Here is an 18,576-nt window from a genome sequence, read left to right on the forward strand (position 1 = left end):
CTTCAGTAGCTAAGTCAGGACGCCTAACTTGCATAAACTTGTTTATTGAAAATCCCCAAATAAACAGGACCCCCAGTGCCTTAATTTACACTGAATAGCATCTTTTATCATAAAAAGGTAACTAAGAATGTAATCTTTAGGTTTTGAGAGTGTCTTATATAGGAATACTTCAATGTATAAACTGCTTAAACAAGTTTTTAATAGACACTTGAATTTATAACAGTGCATCAACAGCATACTTTTAACTTTTTTAAAAGCTTAAAAAAAAAAACAAATATTTGTGAAAGTATTTAAAAGTCAATTACATGCTTTCTATGGTGTTATATTTGAGTTTCAATGTTTTTTTGAAAATAATGTATACTTGATGTATATTTTGGGATATTTTAGTGGTTGTCACTAATGCTCAAAATTTACACTTGATGTTGTTCGTGGTACTATTGGCTTTCATTTACAATTTACATTTCACACCCACCCGAGACGTAGGTCATGGAATCAAAAATCTAGAGGGATATTCATTGTACAGCCCACTGCCTATTGGGACTGAACCAGCTGATATTAATTTGCACTGAAAAGGGGCAGGATTACTCCCTTTTGCATCTCCCTTTCTTCAGGTGTTCAGTATTTTTCCCTGTCACTTCACATTACTCCACATAATTTATATCCATCTACAGTTTGATCTCTGTGTGGATTACTTGGGTTGTTACAGACATCTGGGGAAAATTCCATGTCAACAGCCCCCTTAGAAATATACCCGGTTCTCCTATCAGAGGCATCAAGACTCTCCACATGAAGTTCTGCCTGAAGAAGGGGTGGGCCAATGCTAGAGCAAGACCAATTTTATATACAGTACATCAGAATGCCAGTTTCAATAAAAAGTCTAATTTTGTCATAAACAAAAAAATATATATATCACAAATAACTCACCTGATTGTGTCCATTTTTTGTCCTTTACTCACTCAAATGTATTCTATGTAATTTAATGTAATTTCAAGTGGGCATTTAACAAACTTTCTTCTAAACAAAGGGGGTGGGCTGATACTTGACCCTGGGCCCTCCGACAGGCAAATGCAGTAATTACTGAATAAAATGGTGACATGTTCAATACTGATTGTACTTTCTGTAAAAACTACCTGTAATTTTATTTTTAAAATTTCTTTTGTAAGGAGCAAAATCAAGAATTATAAATCTATCACAGGCAAAAATGGATTTTGTACTGAAAAGGGGCAGGAAGATGTGCATCTAAAACTTTAGTGAAGCCAAATAATTCTGAAGTATTCTTTGGCTTAATTAAAGAACAGATTTCACAGTGCAGCATTATCTAAAACAGTAAAATAGTCTCTTCAAGTTGTCGCACGTGAACAAGTTTTATTGGGACTTTACATGCATGAACTTGTATAACAAGCAGAACTCAAAAATATGTAAAAACAAAACACCAACCGCCGAAAGCACAAAAAAATGTCATATTTGTCAACAAAATCTGAACAAACAAGATCTTACTTCACATTTAAACAGCTATTTACACAGTACCTTCAATAAAATAGAAATGCTTATTTCAACAATAACAAAAAAAAAAAAACTTAAGGTGGACTCATAACAGGGAACATGAACGTTGTACTTTTACATGACACACAAGACACAATCCAATTTTTTTATTTTTATTTTTTAAACAGTTTCTGAACTTTAGATCAAATTTCTCCTTATATCTGAACATGTCACAGTTGTCAGCTAGTTCAGAGGAAGAAGAGCTTGTCTGACAGCTGGATGGCAGGCTCAGAGTGCAGGTACTGGCCCGACAGGAAAGCCAGCTTGTGGGCGTACTTGCAAGGTGCAGGAACACGAATGGTGCCCGGCCAGTTCCAGTACAGATGACACATCTTGAAAGTCAGCCTGATGTGAAGTCAAAGAAACAATGTTGAGTGACATAAGATTTAAAGAATGTCAAATATACGGGCGAAGACGACGAAGAAGAGGAGGAAAACGTTGCCACAAACAGCGGGAGAAGAAGAAAACTAGAAGGGTGGAAATGAGAGTGGGGACTTTGAATGTTGGTAGTATGACTGGTAAAGGGAGAGAGCTGGCTGATATGATGGAGAGGAGAAAGGTAGACATATTGTGTGTGCAAGAGACCAAGTGGAAGGGAAGTAAGAGCAGGAGCATCGGCGGTGGGTACAAGTTGTTGTACCATGGTGAGGACAGGAAGAGAAATGGTGTTGGGGTCATTTTAAAGGAAGAGTATGTTAAAAGTGTGTTGGAGGTTAACCGAGTGTCTGACAGGGTGATGAGTGTGAAGTTGGAAATTGAAGGGGTGATGATGAATATCATCAGTGCATATGCCCCACAGTAGGTTGTGAGATGGAGAAAGAAGATTTCTGGAGTGTGTTAGATGAGGTGGTGGAGAGTGTGCCCAAGCATGAAAGAGTGGTGATAGGAGCAGACTTCAATGGGCATGTTGGTGAAGGGAACAGAGGTGATGAGGAAGTAATGGGTAGATATGGTATCAAGGATAGGAATGGGGAAGGACAGATGGTAGTTGATTTTGCAAAAAGGATGGAAATGGCTGTGGTGAATACCTACTTTAAGAAAAGGGAGGAGCACAGGGTAACATATAAGAGTGGAGGAAGGTGCACACAGGTGGACTACATTCTTTATAGGAGATGCAAGCTAAAAGAAATCACAGACTGTAAGGTGGTAGCAGGAGAGAGTGTCACTAGACAGCATAGGATGGTTGTTTGTAGGATGACTTTAGAGGTAAAGAAGAAGAAGAGAGTGAGAGCTCAACAAAGGATCAGATGGTGGAAGCTGAAGGAGGAAGACTGTTGTGTGAAATTTAGCGAGCAGGTGAGAGAAGCACTAGTTGGAGGGGAAGCAATTTTGAACAACTGGAAGAGTACTGCAGATGTGGTGAGGGAGACAGCTAGGGCAGTACTGGGTATGACATCTGGACAGTGGAAGGAAGACAAGGAGACTTGGTGGTGGAATGAAGAGGTCCAGGAAACCATAAGAAGAGGTTGGCAAAAAAGTTTTGGGATAGTCGGAGAGATGAAGAAAGTAGACAGGAGTACAAGGAGATGCGGCGTAAGGTGAGAAGTGGCAAAAGCAAAGGAAAAGGCATATTGCGAGCTGTACAAGAAGTTGAATAGTAAGGAAGGAGAAAAGGACTTGTACCGATTGGCCAGACAAAGGGACAGAGCTGGAAAGGATGTGCAGCAGGTTAGGGTGGTAAAAGATGCACATGGTAATGTGCTGACAAGTGAGGAGTGTGTGCTGAGAAGGTGGAGGGAATATTTCGAAGAGTTGATGAATAAAGAAAATGAGCGAGAGAAAAGGCTGGATGATGTGGTGAGAGTAAATCAGGAAGTAAAAGAGATTAGCAAGGAAGAAGTGAGGGCTGCTATGAAGAGGATGAAGAGTGGGTCCAGATGACATTCCAATGGAGGCATGGAAATGTCTAGGAGAGATGGCAGTAGAGTTTCTAACCAGATTGTTTAATAAAATCTTGGAAAGTCAGAGGATGCCTGAGGAGTGGAGACGAAGTGTGCTGGTTCCTATTTTCAAGAACAAGGGTGATGTGCAGAGCTGCAGTAACTACAGAGGCATAAAGCTGATCAGCCACAGCATGAAGTTATGGGAAAGAGTAGTAGAAGCTAGGCTTAGAAAACAGGTGAAGATCTGTGAGCAGCAATATGGTTTCATGCCGAGAAAGAGCACAACAGATGCAATGTTTGCTCTGAGAATACTGTTGGAAAAGTACAGAGGAGGACAGAAAGAGTTACATTGTGTGTTTGTGGACTTAGAAAAATCTTATGATAGGGTGCCAAGAGAAGAGTTGTGGCATTGTATGAGGAAGTCTGGAGTGGCAGAGAAGTATATAAGGGTAGTGCAGGACATGTACAAGAATAGTGTGACAGCGGTGAGATGCGCAGTCGGAATGACAGACTCATTCAAGGTGGAGGTGGGATTACACCAAGGATCAGCTCTGAGTCCTTTCTTGTTTGCAGTGGTGATGGACAGGTTGACAGATGAGATCAGAGAGGAGTCCTCATGGACTATGATGTTTGCAGATGACATTGTGATCTGTAGTGAGAGTAGAGAGCAAGTTGAGTCTAGTCTGGAGAAGTGGAGATATGCTTTGGAGAGAAGGGGAATGAAAGTCAGTAGAAGCAAGACTGAGTACATGTGTGTGAATGAGAGGGAGCCCAGTGGAATAGTGCAGTTACAAGGAGTAGAAGTGGTGAAAATAGATGAGTTTAAATATTTGGGGTCAACTGTTCAAAGTAATGGAGAGTGTGGTAGAGAGGTGAAGAAGAGAGTGCAGGCAGGGTGGAGTGGGTGGAGAAAGGTGGCAGGAGTGATTTGTGACCGAAGAATATCAGCAAGAGTGAAGGGGAAAGTTTACAAAACAGTAGTGAGACCAGCTATGTTGTATGGTTTAGAGACAGTGGCACTAGCAAAAAGACAGGAGGCAGAGCTGGAGGTGGCAGAGCTGAAGATGTTGAGATTCTCTTTGGGAGTGACAAGAATGGACAAGATTAGGAATGAAGAATAGAGGGACAGCTCAGGTGGGACGATTTGGAGACAAAGTCAGAGAGGCGAGATTGAGATGGTTTGGACATGTGCAGAGGAGGGACCCAGGGTATATAGGGAGAAGGATGCTGAGGATGGAGCCACCAGGCAGGAGGAGAAGAGGGAGACCAAAGAGGAGGTTCATGGATGTGCTGAGAGAGGACATGCAGGTGGTTGGCGTGACAGAGGAAGATTCAGAGGACAGGGTGAGATGGAAACGATTGAACTGCTGTGGCGACCCCTAACGGGAACAGCCGAAAGACAAAGAAGAAGAAATATACACCGGAAATAGACGTAATAATTTTTTACTGTATGTACTACAGCACAAAGTATTAATCTTCAAATGTGGATTATTCCCAAAACTGAAGGCTACAACGACAAAGTGTGATCATTGTTTGTGCTAAACTATGTTGTATCTTATCTAGTTCCTGAACTTTGGTCAATGTGTTTTACGTTGACCTGTGACCTTAGCTGGCCTGTACTGGTTCACATTTTGAAGATAATGCTGTGGGGCAAACATACATGGCCATTACAAAAAAAATTCTCTTTCAATTTCACTGTGAGGCTAACAAATTATATAATACACAGAACTGATGTTTGGTCTGTTGGTTCCAGTGAACCTCTCCAGAATTTGTTTGGGACCAGACTGAGACCAGCTCTTCTTAAGGGTTTCAGTATGATCGTTATGATCCACACCACCCAAGTCCAATTACTGTGATCACACCTGCTCAAAGATATCTCATTGAAACAGAAAATAAACAAGACCCCGTTTTAACCAGAGAAATAAATAAATAATAAATAAAAGGAAAACCAAAAAGCAGGTGTAAATGCATCTGTACAGGAGATTCAGAAGGCGTAAGGTTGTACAGTTTTTTTTTTTAATGTACGAGGTCTGTCCATAAAGTATAGGTCCTTTTTATTTTTTTCAAAAACTATATGGATTTCATTCATATGTTTTTACATCAGACATGCTTGAACCCTCGTGCGCATGCGTGAGTTTTTCCACGCCTGTCGGTGACGTCATTCGCCTGTGAGCACTCTTTGTGGGAGGAGTCGTCCAGCCCCTCGTCGGAATTCCTTTGTCTGAGAAGTTGCTGAGAGACTGGCGCTTTGTTTGATCAAAATTTTTTCTAAACCTGTGAGACACATCGAAGTGGACATGGTTCGAAAAATTAAGCTGGTTTTCAATGAAAATTTTAACGGCTGATGAGAGATTTTGAGGTGACACTGTCGCTTTAAGGACTTCCCACGGAGCGAGACGTCGTGCAGCGCTCTCAGGCAGCGTCATCAGCCTGTTTCAAGCTTAAAACCTCCACATTTCAGGCTCTATTGATCCAGGACGTCGTGAGAGAACAGAGAAGTTTCAGAAGAAGTCGGTTTCAGCATTTTATCCGGATATTCCACTGTTAAAGATTTTTTTAATGAAAGACGTGCGGACGGGTCGCAGCCGCCGCGACGCTCCGCCACAGGAAAAACACCTCCGTTGGAAGCCTTAAGGACAAGTTGGAACATGTCCAGCTGTTAAAAAATTTCTCATATACTCACTCCACTGAAAGCCATCAAAAGCCGCCTGGATTTTACAAATGGTTATCAACACGGAGGTGTTTTTCCTGTGCCGCCGCTCCGCGCCGGCTGCGTCCCGACGCGCGGACCCGTCCGCACGTCTTTCATTAAAAAAATCTCCTTTAACAGTGGAATATCCGAATAAAATGCTGAAACCGACTTCTTCTGAAACTTCTCTGTTCTCTCACGACGTCCTGGATCAATAGAGCCTGAAATGTGGAGGTTTTCAGCTTGAAACAGGCTGATGACGCTGCCTGAGAGCGCAGCGCGACGTCTCGCACCGTGGGAAGTCCTTAAAGCGACAGTGTCACCTCAAAATCTCTCATCAGCCGTTAAAATTTTCACTGAAAACCAGCTTAATTTTTCGAACCGTGTCCACTTCGATGTGTCTCACAGGTTTAGAAAAAATTTTGATCAAACAAAGCGCCAGCCTCTCAGCAACTTCTCAGACAAAGGAATTCCGACGAGGGGCTGGACGACTCCTCCCACAAGGAGTGCTCACAGGCGAATGACGTCACCGACAGGCGTGGAAAAACTTACGCATGCGCACGAGGGTTCAAGCATGTCTGACGTAAAAACATATGAATGAAATCCATATAGTTTTTGAAAAAAATAAAAAGGACCTATACTTTATGGACAGCCCTCGTATTAATGTTCACACCTAATTTCAGGGGTGTAAAGTAATTACACCCCTGAAGTAATTACACCCATTACTGTAAGACAGTACATTTTCACAAGAACTGAACTGGTTACTGGTCTGAAATGGCTGGAGCTTGACTCAATTAAACATGAGTACTTCCATTTCATTATATTTTTCTAAACTTTCCTCCAACTACTTTCCAGATGGTTTTTGACTGGTTCAGTAACTGTGCTTTCAAAACATTTTTTTTTTTTTTTAAAGAATTAATCTTGCTTGGTTGGTTAGAACAGTGGTGGGCACAGTTCCGATAATTCGATAACAGATAATTATTGAAGATAATGTTTTCATTATCGCATTATCTTTTTAGATAACTTTAAAAACCATTATCGGACTAATTATCTTCCAATACATTTTTTGTCCGATAACTTTTAGACTGATAACATAGTAAACAAAGATGAACAGTGACAAAGACTTAAAATTTAAAATCAGTTGAGCACCTACCTGTTAAAAGTTTCCTAACAGATGCATAGTTCCACCCTCTGCAAACAGAAGAAACCACTCTATCCTCCGCAGGCAAAAGAGAAGTGGTCTCACAAAAAAAAAAAAAAAAAAAAAAAAAAAAAAAATCATTTCTTTTAACACCATACTGATACACTGGCAATATCACCCAAGTCATCCAGAGGCATACATTTTTAACTTATGGTTCAAATTTTAAACCAAACTAATTTTGGACAAGTTATTTAAAATTACTGTCATGTCTGACGTTTTATAAAGTGAAAATATCAGATATATGTTTTAGTTTTAAAGTAATGTGCTAATTTTAAGGTTTTAGTGAGCACATGTTGTGCCCAGTAGTGTATTATGGGTAGGATAGTCTAATCTCAGTATGTTCACGACAGGACAAATGCATTTCAGACACACTGTTCAGGCTCCACGGACAGCAGCATTAAACTCTAGTGCCTAAAACGCTTGTGAATATCTTCTGTGGGTTTATAGACGTTACTGTATTTGCTTTTGTTAAATTTGTTAAGACAAAAGTGTGGCTTCATTGTTAGTGTTTGTTGTCACTTTTAATATTACTAGAAGCTATTGTGGCGTTAAAACTCAAATTCAGTTTATTAGTAGTTGCAAATGTACCAGAGACAATATTGGAATTTATCAGTTATCTGTAACTTTCGATACATTTTTGGGTGGTTTATCGTTTTATCTTTATCAAAGATAACTTTTCAGTTATCTGATTATCTGTTATCAAAGTTAATTTTTTGGTTATCTGTGCCCACCACTGGGTTAGAACATTAATTTTTTATTTTGATGGACACTGTCCTCTCATACAGTGTCTCAGTAACCACCTGCACTCATTCACCAATCAGCAACAATCTCAGAGTGGTTCAATATCGAAGCTTAAGCAGCTTTATGATCTTTTCATGTTTCCTGCTGTGTTCCAGCCATCATGCTTAGCTCTTATTCAAGCCAAGCCCATCAATTCTTTTCATGCACATTTGTTGCACTGCTTTTTATTGAATTTTTCTTCATATTCACTTCCATGTTTGTCACCCTATTAGTTCTATTTTTCTGTAGTAATCATAATAATAATAATAATAATAATAATAATAATAATTACTTTTGCTATCATACTTGCCTTTAAGCTCTGAAGCTTCAGCCATGTCTTTAGGAACTGAGCATTTAGAACTATTGCATTTTACATGTTTGTGAAATAGTTGTTTTACAAACTTCATTAAGTCATCTATGCACATATGTGGCCCAGGGTTCAGTTCTGGGGCCGTTGTTATTTCTTTTGTATATTAATGACATATGTTCGGTTTCCAATTCCATCAGTTGTCTTTTGTTTGCAGATGATACAATGGCGTTTTGTAGTGGGGATCACTTGGGACAGACCTTGGGCATGATGGAGAAGGAGCTACAGAAGTTTAAACAATGGTTTGATTCAAACAAATTACCACTCCACTTTGGTAAAACAACGTGTATCATATTTGGAAACAAGTCCAGGAATTCTTGCTGAAATGTATCATTAAATGATATCCAGGTTGTTATTGTAAATAAGACTTTTTTCTTAATAACTCACCTGGTTAAATAAAGGTTAATAAATATTGAATTTGAAACTGTAACTGATACAAAATTTCTTGGTGTTACTGATGATAAACTGTGCTGGAAAATGCATATTAATTGTGTTAAATCTAAAATGTCAAAAGCCATTGCAATTTTGCATAAAGCGCAAGATTTCATTTCCCAACACACTATTTTATATGATTTATTGCTTGTTCCATATATGACCTACTGCATTGAGGTATGGGGAAATACATATAAAACTACTTCTAATCCAATATGTTTGTTGGAAAAGAAAGCTGTAAGAATTGTTTGTAACAAATCATATTGTGGGCCAAAGAATCCATTGTTTGCTTGTTTCTAAAATTCTGGGACTTGGTTGATTACATCACAATACAAATTATGTATAAAGTTAAAAATAAACTACTGCTGCTGCAACATGTCCAGGATCTGTTTAAAATGAGGAACTCCAGTTATAACTTGAGAGGACTTTTGTTTTTGGAGAAATTGAAGATCCGAACTACTGCAAAGAGTCACTGTGTCTCTGATAAAGGGGTTAACACCTGGAACAACTGTCCTGACAACATTAAAGTACTTGGTACTTTGGTGGGCTTTAGGAGGCATTACAAGAATTATAAAATTTCTTGTTATAGTTGAAGACTTGGGTTTATTATTTTTGTTATTGCTTCTGGGATTGTGTGTTGTGCGACAGTGTTTGTCTGGCTGTATTCTGAAAATTGTGTTTATGGTTGCATGCTTGTATAAATGTGTGTATATATATTTCTTATTTTTATAGCACAAGAGGTGGGCATTTGTAAGCTTTGCTTCTGCCCTCACCCTTTCAGCCACACGGGATCTTTATAAAGTTGTTTTTCTTTATGAGTTTTTTGTTGTCGAACTGTGTGCCGAATAAATTCATTCATTCATTCATTCATTCATTCATATGGCACCTACACTGTGAATGGTGCTAATTTAAAAAACAACAAAACATGTACTTACACCTAAAGACTGAAATCCGTCAAGTCTTGTACCGTGCAAATTCATTTTTTTCTTCAAAATTCTACACACAATACCCCATAATGACTTTTTTTAATAGTTGGAAATTTTTATATATAACAACTAAGAAATCACATGTACATAAGTATTCATAGCCTTTGCAATGAAACTGAGCTCAGGTGCATCATGTTTCCAATAATAATCCTTGAGATGTTTCTACAGCTTAATTAGAGTCCACCTGTGGTAAATTCAGTTGACTGGGCATGGTTTGGAAAGGCACACACCTGTCTACACATAAGGTCCCACAGTTGACAGTGGATGTCAGAGTACAAACCCAGCATGAAGTCAAAGGAATTGTCTGTAGACCTCAGACAGGACTGTCTTGAGGCACAAATCTGGGGAAGGGAACAAAAACATTTCTGCTGCTTTGAAGGTCCCAACAAGCACAGTGGCCTCCATCATCCACAAATGGAAGTTTGGATCCCACAGGACGCCTCCTAGAATTGGCCGCCTGTCTAAACTGAGCAATTGAGGGAGACGGGCTTTAGTCAGGGAGGTGACCAAGAACCTGATGGTCACTCTGTTAGAGCTCCAGCATTCCTCTATGGAGAGAGGAGAACCTTCCAGAAGGACAACCATCTCTGTGACAATCCACCAATCAGGCCTGGATGGTAGAGTGGCCAGACAGAAGCCACTCCTTAATAAAACACACATGGCGGCCTGCCTGGAGTTTGTCTAAAGGCACCTGCAGGACTCTCAGACCATGAGAAACAAAATTCACTAGTCTGATGAGACAAAGATTGAACTCTTTGGTGTGAATGCCAGGCATTGTGTCTGGAGGAAACCAGGCACCATCCCTACAGTGAAGCATGGTGGTGGCAGCATCATGCTGTGGGGATTTTTTTCAGCAGCAGAAACTGGGAGACTAGTCAGGATTGAGGGAAAGATGAATGCAGCAATGTACAGAGACATCCTGGATGAAAATCTGCTCCAGAGTGCTCTTGACCTCAGACTGGGGCGACGATTCATCTTTCAGCAGGACAATGACCCTAAACACACAGCCAAGATATCCAAGGAGTGTCTTCAGGGCAACTCTGTGAATGTCCTTGAGTGGCCCAGACAGAGCCCAGACCTGAATCTGATTGAACATCTCTGGAGAGATCTGAAAATGTCTGTGCACCGCCGCTCCCCATCCAACCTGATGAAGCTTGAGAGGTGCTGCAAAGAGGAATGGACAAAACTGTCCAAAGATAGGTGCACAAAGCTTGTGACGTCATATTCAAGAAGACTTGAGGTTGTTATTGCTGCCAAAGGTGCATCAACAAAGTATTGAGCACAGCGTGTGAATACTTACATGCACGTGATGTCTTAGTGTTGTTGTTTTTTTGTTTAATAAATTTGCAAAAAACAAAATAAAATAAAAAAATCATGTTGTCATTATGGGGTGTTGCAAATAGATTTTGAGGGAAAAAATGTATTTACTCAATTCTGAAATAAGGCTGTAACATAAGATGTGGAAAAAGTGAAGTGCTGTGAATACTTCCTGGGTGCACTGTATTTAAAAAAATAAATAAAAAGCTGATACAGGAATAAAATGTCTGATTGTTGAAGTGGACTGAAAACATTACCTCTGTAAGTGATCTGGTGTAAGGTTTGCTGTGTTGTACAGACATATGTAGTGTGTCGGGAGGCCACAGCCCTGACGAATCTGATGCGCCATCAAATAGAAATCCACCCTGTGTGGCAGGAAAAAATAAATCTGCATAAGAAAATTTCAGTAAAGATCAGCGGCTACATCCAGAGTCTTGCAGTGATAATTCTTCCAATCTGTGTTTGTGGCAGATCTGCAGAGCTCAATCAAACTCTAGACACACATTTTCCTACTCATACTAGCCCTGGACAACAACCAAAACTCACAAATGCTTGCATATGCTCTACATTCTGGTTTTAATTTAGTTTCATTTGTTGCTTTAAGTTCTCCCAACACTCTCTGGAAAACCACCAACCAGACTTGGGGTTGTGATGAAGTGACAATACTAACACTTTTCACTCCCTGTCTCTATTCATTCCCAGTGTGGGCAAACATAAAAAAAGAAGAAGCAAAAAGAGTGTTTTATGCAATACTGGGAACACACCATAATGCCGTGTCTGATTGGAGCAGGCCACACAGCGCTCGAGCAAACTGTCATTTTGCTGCACTGCAGAACCATCCAACAATATCCAGCAAAACCCATAAGCATGAGAAGTTACTGCATAATTACTTCCCACTGTCGCCAAGTGCTTGCTCATAGGGGGTTGTTTTGACCGTTGGGGTTTTTCTGTAATTATTGTATGGCTTTTGCCTTACAATATAAAGCAAGTTGGGGCGACTGTTTGTTGTGATTTGGCGCTATATAAATAAAATTGATTTGATTTGATAATTATCAAACCAGAGAGGGAAAGCATTCTAATAACTCATATTGTCTCATAAAACAGTAAAACTATGGTGCAGCATCTTGCAGGGCTGTGAAATGAAAATTCTGAAATCCAAGGAAAATTTGCAGGGGGTCTGGGGGGTGCGCAGCCCCCAGGAGCCAGAGTTTAGGGCCCGCAGGGCCCCAAAAACCAAATTAATTTTGTATCTAATGATACATTTTCAGCATCTCCTGGAAAAAAAAATTTCAAAAGAAGTACATTTTTAAATGATCCCAGATTCAACCTTTCATTTGAACTGTCAATGACAATGTTGAAATAACAGAATATGACATAGAAGCAGGACCTGGAATGATTTTCCTTTTAATTGTAAAACAAATTATACATTAACATAACATTTAAACTACATGAAATTCATGAAGACTGAAAAGACTGTTAAAGCATTTCAAAAACCACAGCTAAAGCTTGGAGAATATTTTAAAAATCATGGTACAATATCAATAACATACCTTATAATAAAAAAGGTACTTACATTCTTGTGTAAATTCCTGTAAATCCATTCAAAGTCTTTTTTTCCAATGAAAGAAAGTCTACATTAATTTAAAAAAGTCACCTAATCTTGTCTGAAATCTTGTTTGAACAGCGCAATGTTTATGTTCCAGCGATTAAAAAAAATTTTCTTACCATGTTTCTTGAGGGCACAAGATGCAGTGAGCTTTTCCTGTTTCTTTTGTCTGTTTCCCTCTCTCCGACACCACTCTGACACAGACGTGGCGCAAAATTCTTCTTTTAAAAACTTGATGGCTCTTAAAGTCTGAGAGTTTGAGAGAGGGATTTTTCTCCGCCAACTTCCGCGGATCTGAGGACACTGATTTGTACCTGTTATACAGTTCAGTGTCCGCAGACTTATCAAACTTGCATGACATCGTTAGGCATTTTAAAAACTCAGTGACTATCACAATTACAGAGTACAACACTAACACCCCCCGGCCCCCCATGATGAAATCTGCGGAATTCCTCGGATCCTCTGAGTTTTCACAGCCCTGATCTTGCTAAATGGGCTGCTTATCTGTAGCACATTTCCATCTGTTGCTGGTACTAAAAGCACTACAAAATGAGGCCAAGGATGGGGAATCAAATTTTGGCTCTTGTCGTGCATTTCATCTCCTCACCAACCGTATAAGTGCAACTTTCTACACTGACGACAGATGTTTTCTGGAGGACACTCACCACTGCTTTTCAGTCAGAGTGTGATCCAGAACAGTCCCAGGTGGTGGAGTACCAAACTGGTTGGCAGTGAAGGAGTACAGAGTGGTGCTGATGCGTTTCTGGACCACGATGAAGACCAACTTCGGCTCGTAGTTTGGGAAGGTCTCAAAGCTTTTGAGGAGCTCTGGAATCTCGTACAGCTCAACCGCCTGCAGCTGGCCATGAGACACACCGTCCCGATACACCACAATCTTTTCTGGCAAGTTGTGGTTCATCTGTATGGAAGAACACACACAAGTCTTCTTAAATATGCAGATCAAACATACAGTTTTGAAGTGCTAAGCCCTAACATTATGGCAATACAGGACTTCGGATAAAAGGATTTCTTTAAAGCCATTTGAAATTGAATTGTGGCATGTGCTAAAACTAAAACCTTTCAAATAAATTTCTTCATGTTTCATTCAGTTATTTCAAGTCTCTTTTCCTTGAATTAGAAAAAAAAACCCTTGAAATAGCCACCAATAACATTTACCTCATAGTACTTTTTCAGTGCAGCCAGTAAGCATATTCTGAAGCCTCTGATCAGTTCCTCAGTGGGTGTCTGGAAGATCACTCTGGAGTACCACCGGGTCAGTGAACTGCAGAACAAGTGCCATGTGAATGTGCAAGCAAAGAATGCAAACAGTAAAGAGAATTGTGTTTCCCATTCAACCGAACGGGAAAGTGTGTTCAAAAGTTTGACTGGTTCTCTCTCGACATGTTTTTGAAAATTCTTCAAATCTTTATGCAGTACCTTTAATCTGTGAGCAGCAGAGAGCTGCTGACACATACTTTAGCACTGTGAGAGAGAGGAAATGCAAATTTTGCTTGTTTTCATGAAACGCTTATGAGTTTGATTACATCTTTTGCAGTTCGAGTTGGATGGATTTACTGTGCAGCACGTTTTGTTTTTTGTTCATTTTTATGTCGTGCAACGTGTTCCTTCAATAGCCTTCAATATTCTGTCCATTTTAAATTAGTTTGATTTTTGCGCAAATGACGGCACTGTACAATTCGAAATCATTGTACACGGGGTTGTTATTCAGCAGCCATCTCACCTGTGAAATTTTACACTAATTCATATAAAACAGACTTTTGTAATAAGTTGGTGGTGTTGACAGTGATTCAATACAAATGCAGATCAGTGCGATTTCAATTTTAGGTTCATATTTAGGAAGATTTTTTTTTTTCCAATTTTCAATTGATTTTCATTTATATAGTGCCAAATCACAACAGAGTTGCCTCAAGGAGTTTCACACAAGGTCTAACCTTACTAACCCCCAGAGCAGCAGTGGTAAAGAAAAACTCTCTCTGAGGAAGAAGCCTCAAGCAGACCAGACTCAGAGGAGCAACCCTCTGCTTGGGCCATGTTACAGACACAAATTACAAAACAATTCACAAAACGAATATACAGGAAATGCTGTTGGTGCACAGGACAAGAGGCTCTCCAGCACAAATACCACACCCATCTCTGGATGGAGCTGCACCTTAAACAGAGAGAAAAAACAATCAGGCATCAGAAAGACAAGAAATACAGTATAATTTCCAGGCATTAAACAAGAAAAACAGGAAATACTAAGGTGATCGCCGGCCACTAGCCCTAACCTTCACTAAAAGACCCAGAATTTAGGTAAAGTTGAGGCCGCGGTATGCTCCGTTTCCTAATAAAATGAATTAAAAGAGTAAAAAGCGTAGAACTATACTATGCTAGTATGCTAGCCATACGAAAGAGAAAATAAGTGCGTCTTAATTCTGGACTTGAAAGTCTCCACAAAATCTGACTATTTTATTGACACAGGGAGATCATTCCACAGAACGGGGCACGATAAGAGAAAGCAGTTCTGTGACCTGCAGAACGTCTTATTCACCATTGGAACACAAAGTTGCCCTGCACCCTGAGAATGCAATGCCCGGGCCAGTACGTAGGGTTTAATTAGGTCAGCTAAGTAGGGAGGTGCCAGTCCATGAACAATTTCATAGGTTAGGAGCAGAACCTTAAAAATCTGAACTCACTAGGATAGGAAGACAGTGAAATGATGGCAAAACGGCTGTAATGTGGTCAAACTTTCTGCTTTGTGTCAAAAGTCTGGCTGCAGCATTGTGAACCAACTGGAGAGCTCTAATGCTGGACTGCAGTAAACCAGAAAACAGAACATTGCAGTAGTCCAATCTAGAAGAGATAAATGCATGGATCAGAGTCTCAGCATCAGCCATAGACAGGATGGGAGGAATCTCAGCTGTATTTCACAGGTGGAAGAAAGCAGTCCTCATAATATTTCTAATGTGGCGGTCAAAGGACAATGTAGGATCAAAAATTACCCCAAGATTCCTCATTTTGCCAGTGTGATTCATGACACACAAGCCTAGGCTAAGCGTTAACTGGTCAAATTGATGCCAATGTCTCACTGGACCAAGAACCATCATTTCAGTCTTATCAGAGTTTAAAAGTAGGAAGTTACTAGACATCCAGCTTCTCACTGATGCAAGGCAATCTTCTAAGGATTTTATGTGAATAAGATTACCATGTTGTGTGGGCCGCTGAAGAGGAGGTACTGCTGGCCCAACACCAGAGGGCGCCCTGCCTGAAAGCGGGCTTCAGGCACCAGAGGGCACAGCCGCCTCCCTGGAACACCGACTGCGACAGCTGTCACTCATTACTCATCATCCACCCAACCCATAAAAGCCAGACAGCAACTCCACTTTCCTGCCGAGAAATCAGCTTACCCGACAGGTAACCTCTCAGCCTTTTCTGTGCTGTACGCACATAATTGCTTCTGAACGCTTTGCAGTCGTAAACCTTCTGTATACTTTCAGCTTGGAGCTGGTTAGTGGAAATTTGGAGGAGCTGGCGATTCCACTCCTAAATTTCTTAAGTATTACAGTAAGCACTGCACATACTCTGTTTTCCTGCTACCTGGGAGTGTAGGACTTTTCCCTCAGGAAGGAACTGTGAGTTTGCTGACTGTTGCTGGGTGTTCGCACACCCACATAACCTGTTTGTTCTTCCTGCCAGCAGTACCAGATCTGACAGCTGGAGGCAGTGGCCACCTGGGGACTCAGGTGTAGTTGTAGTTATAAATGTACCAGAGACAATATTGGAATTTATCTGTTATCGGTTATCTGTAACTTCCGATATATTTTTGGGTGGTTTATTGTTTTATCTTGATCAAAGATAACTTTTCATTTATCTGATTATCTGTTATCAAAGTTAATTTTTTGGTTATCTGTGCCCACCACTGACCAGAACCGTACTGGTGTCCGAATCCATTGCAAGCAGAAGATCATTCACCACGTTAGTGAGAGCCATCTCTGTGGAATGATATTTTCTAAAAGCAGACTGAAGTGGCTCAAAGAGATTATGCTCAGTAAGATAAAGAAGAAGATAAATGAAACAATACCATTTATGCTTCCAAAGTTTCTTCAACTGGCTGGTTTGCCGTCCTCTCTGATCGCCTCACACACAGAGCAGGCTCACCCTGACTCCTGCTCTGTGCAGGAGGAGCAACACTAAGATAATCCTTTATTGTCCTAAAATGGGGAAATTTGCATTGTTGCAGCAGCAAGTGACAACAGAGTGTATGACAAGAGTGCTCTGACATATATATCCACCGCTGGAAAATGCTGCCTTCGTACAAGTGCTTGCTACACACTTCAAAGTATCTGATAACATTTGTTTTGTGAACACAACTATTTGCACTTCTAGCAAAAACTGTAACATTAGCTAATTTCAGTTAAGAATTTTCATAAATCAGAAATATTTCTTGCTAATGAATCACGGGATAGAATTCTGAATATATTAAAAAATAACATAATATGTGTATAATGAACATTAAATGGACTTGTACTATTGTAAGTGTCATGGAATTCATCCTAAATATGCAAGGAGATGATTTCAGAATGCAGGTACCATCTCATGAAACTGGCAGTGTCTAGATTTGCTAATCAAGGGCCATAAATCTGGTCAAGTGGGCCCAACTCGAATGACACGACAATATGGGTATTCCAATGTATAGCAAGGACTTGTACCAAGTTTAACCAAATTCCTCCTAAAAATGTGAGAGGAGTTGATTTCAGAATGCAGGCACCCATTCATGAAACTGGCGGAGTCTAATTTTGTTAATCAAGGGCCATAACTCTGATGAAATGGGCCCAATTCGAATGAGAGGATAATATGCATATTACCAACCTATAACAAGGATTTGTACGAAGTTTCATGAAATATAATAATAATAATAATAATAATAATACAGCCTAAACTACCACTGTGAACAAAATGTACAAAAATTTACATTAACCTTTCGAACACACCTACAGTAATTTTAGTCACACTGAGTTCCACCAAGAAGGCAACATTAGCCAAGCAGGTGAAGACAAAGAGACAGGCGTTACACAAGGCAACTCAGTATGAATTGACATCCTCTGGCAATGTTCGGGCTGAGAAAGTTTATTTTTTTAAATTTCACCCCTCCTCCTTCTTCGACGATCACAGGAACATTTTCAGCAGAGTTATTGTGCTCAATCAACAAGGTTAATATTGAATGATATTATGGGGTGAAGGACTGATGATAAAAAAGGTATTAATTATGAGAAGGCACTGAACACAAAACAAAGTGTCTCATCTCAGACCGATTAACAAATAGGCAGAAGCAGCAATGGCCACGATCAGTCCACTTTACCTGTAACAGTGCAGATAAGGGTTACTGAAATGAAAAGAAAAGCAACTCTAGCCTTTGCACAGGTCCTAAACAAACTTGCTGGTGTCCAATGTAGATTGCAACCACTTCCTTTCCCCCGTCAGCAAAATAATACGCAGTTTGGCCGGGTACAGGAGCGCAGGCCTGAGTTCCCGCTTGCAGAGTTCCGACATGGATGATAGCAAAACTATCATCCTTTTCTCTCCCACCACCTGCACTGGATAAAGCTGGCACCCCAGGACAGTACTGGCCTTCATAATCCATTTGTGCAGTCTTCTCCTGTCCACAAATGAGATGTTGCTGTCCTAACGAACTACACCACCTCTCTGGATGGCAAAAACGGGAACAGACATTTGTACTGGGCATTTTTCTCACCTGCTTTCTTAATTAAAATTA

At 40.2% G+C, this 18,576-nt stretch overlaps 1 protein-coding gene across 1 annotated transcript in view; it reads right to left on the bottom strand.

Annotated features, from left to right (window-relative positions):
• Positions 1 to 1,639: 1,639 nt before the first annotated feature.
• The window catches only part of piwil2 (piwi-like RNA-mediated gene silencing 2), a 140,159-nt gene continuing 123,222 nt past the window's right edge, over positions 1,640 to 18,576 (bottom strand). The window contains exons 21-24 of the mRNA XM_034171074.1: positions 13,980 to 14,085; positions 13,469 to 13,722; positions 11,455 to 11,562; positions 1,640 to 1,887 (exon numbers count right to left, since the gene is read on the bottom strand). Of these exons, the coding sequence (XP_034026965.1) occupies positions 1,731 to 1,887; positions 11,455 to 11,562; positions 13,469 to 13,722; positions 13,980 to 14,085 (625 nt within the window). The 3' untranslated portion in view covers positions 1,640 to 1,730. The remainder of the gene's footprint in view (positions 1,888 to 11,454; positions 11,563 to 13,468; positions 13,723 to 13,979; positions 14,086 to 18,576) is intronic.

Source organism: Thalassophryne amazonica, chromosome 5 (assembly GCF_902500255.1).
Source record: "Thalassophryne amazonica chromosome 5, fThaAma1.1, whole genome shotgun sequence".
Lineage (NCBI taxonomy): Eukaryota > Metazoa > Chordata > Actinopteri > Batrachoidiformes > Batrachoididae > Thalassophryne > Thalassophryne amazonica.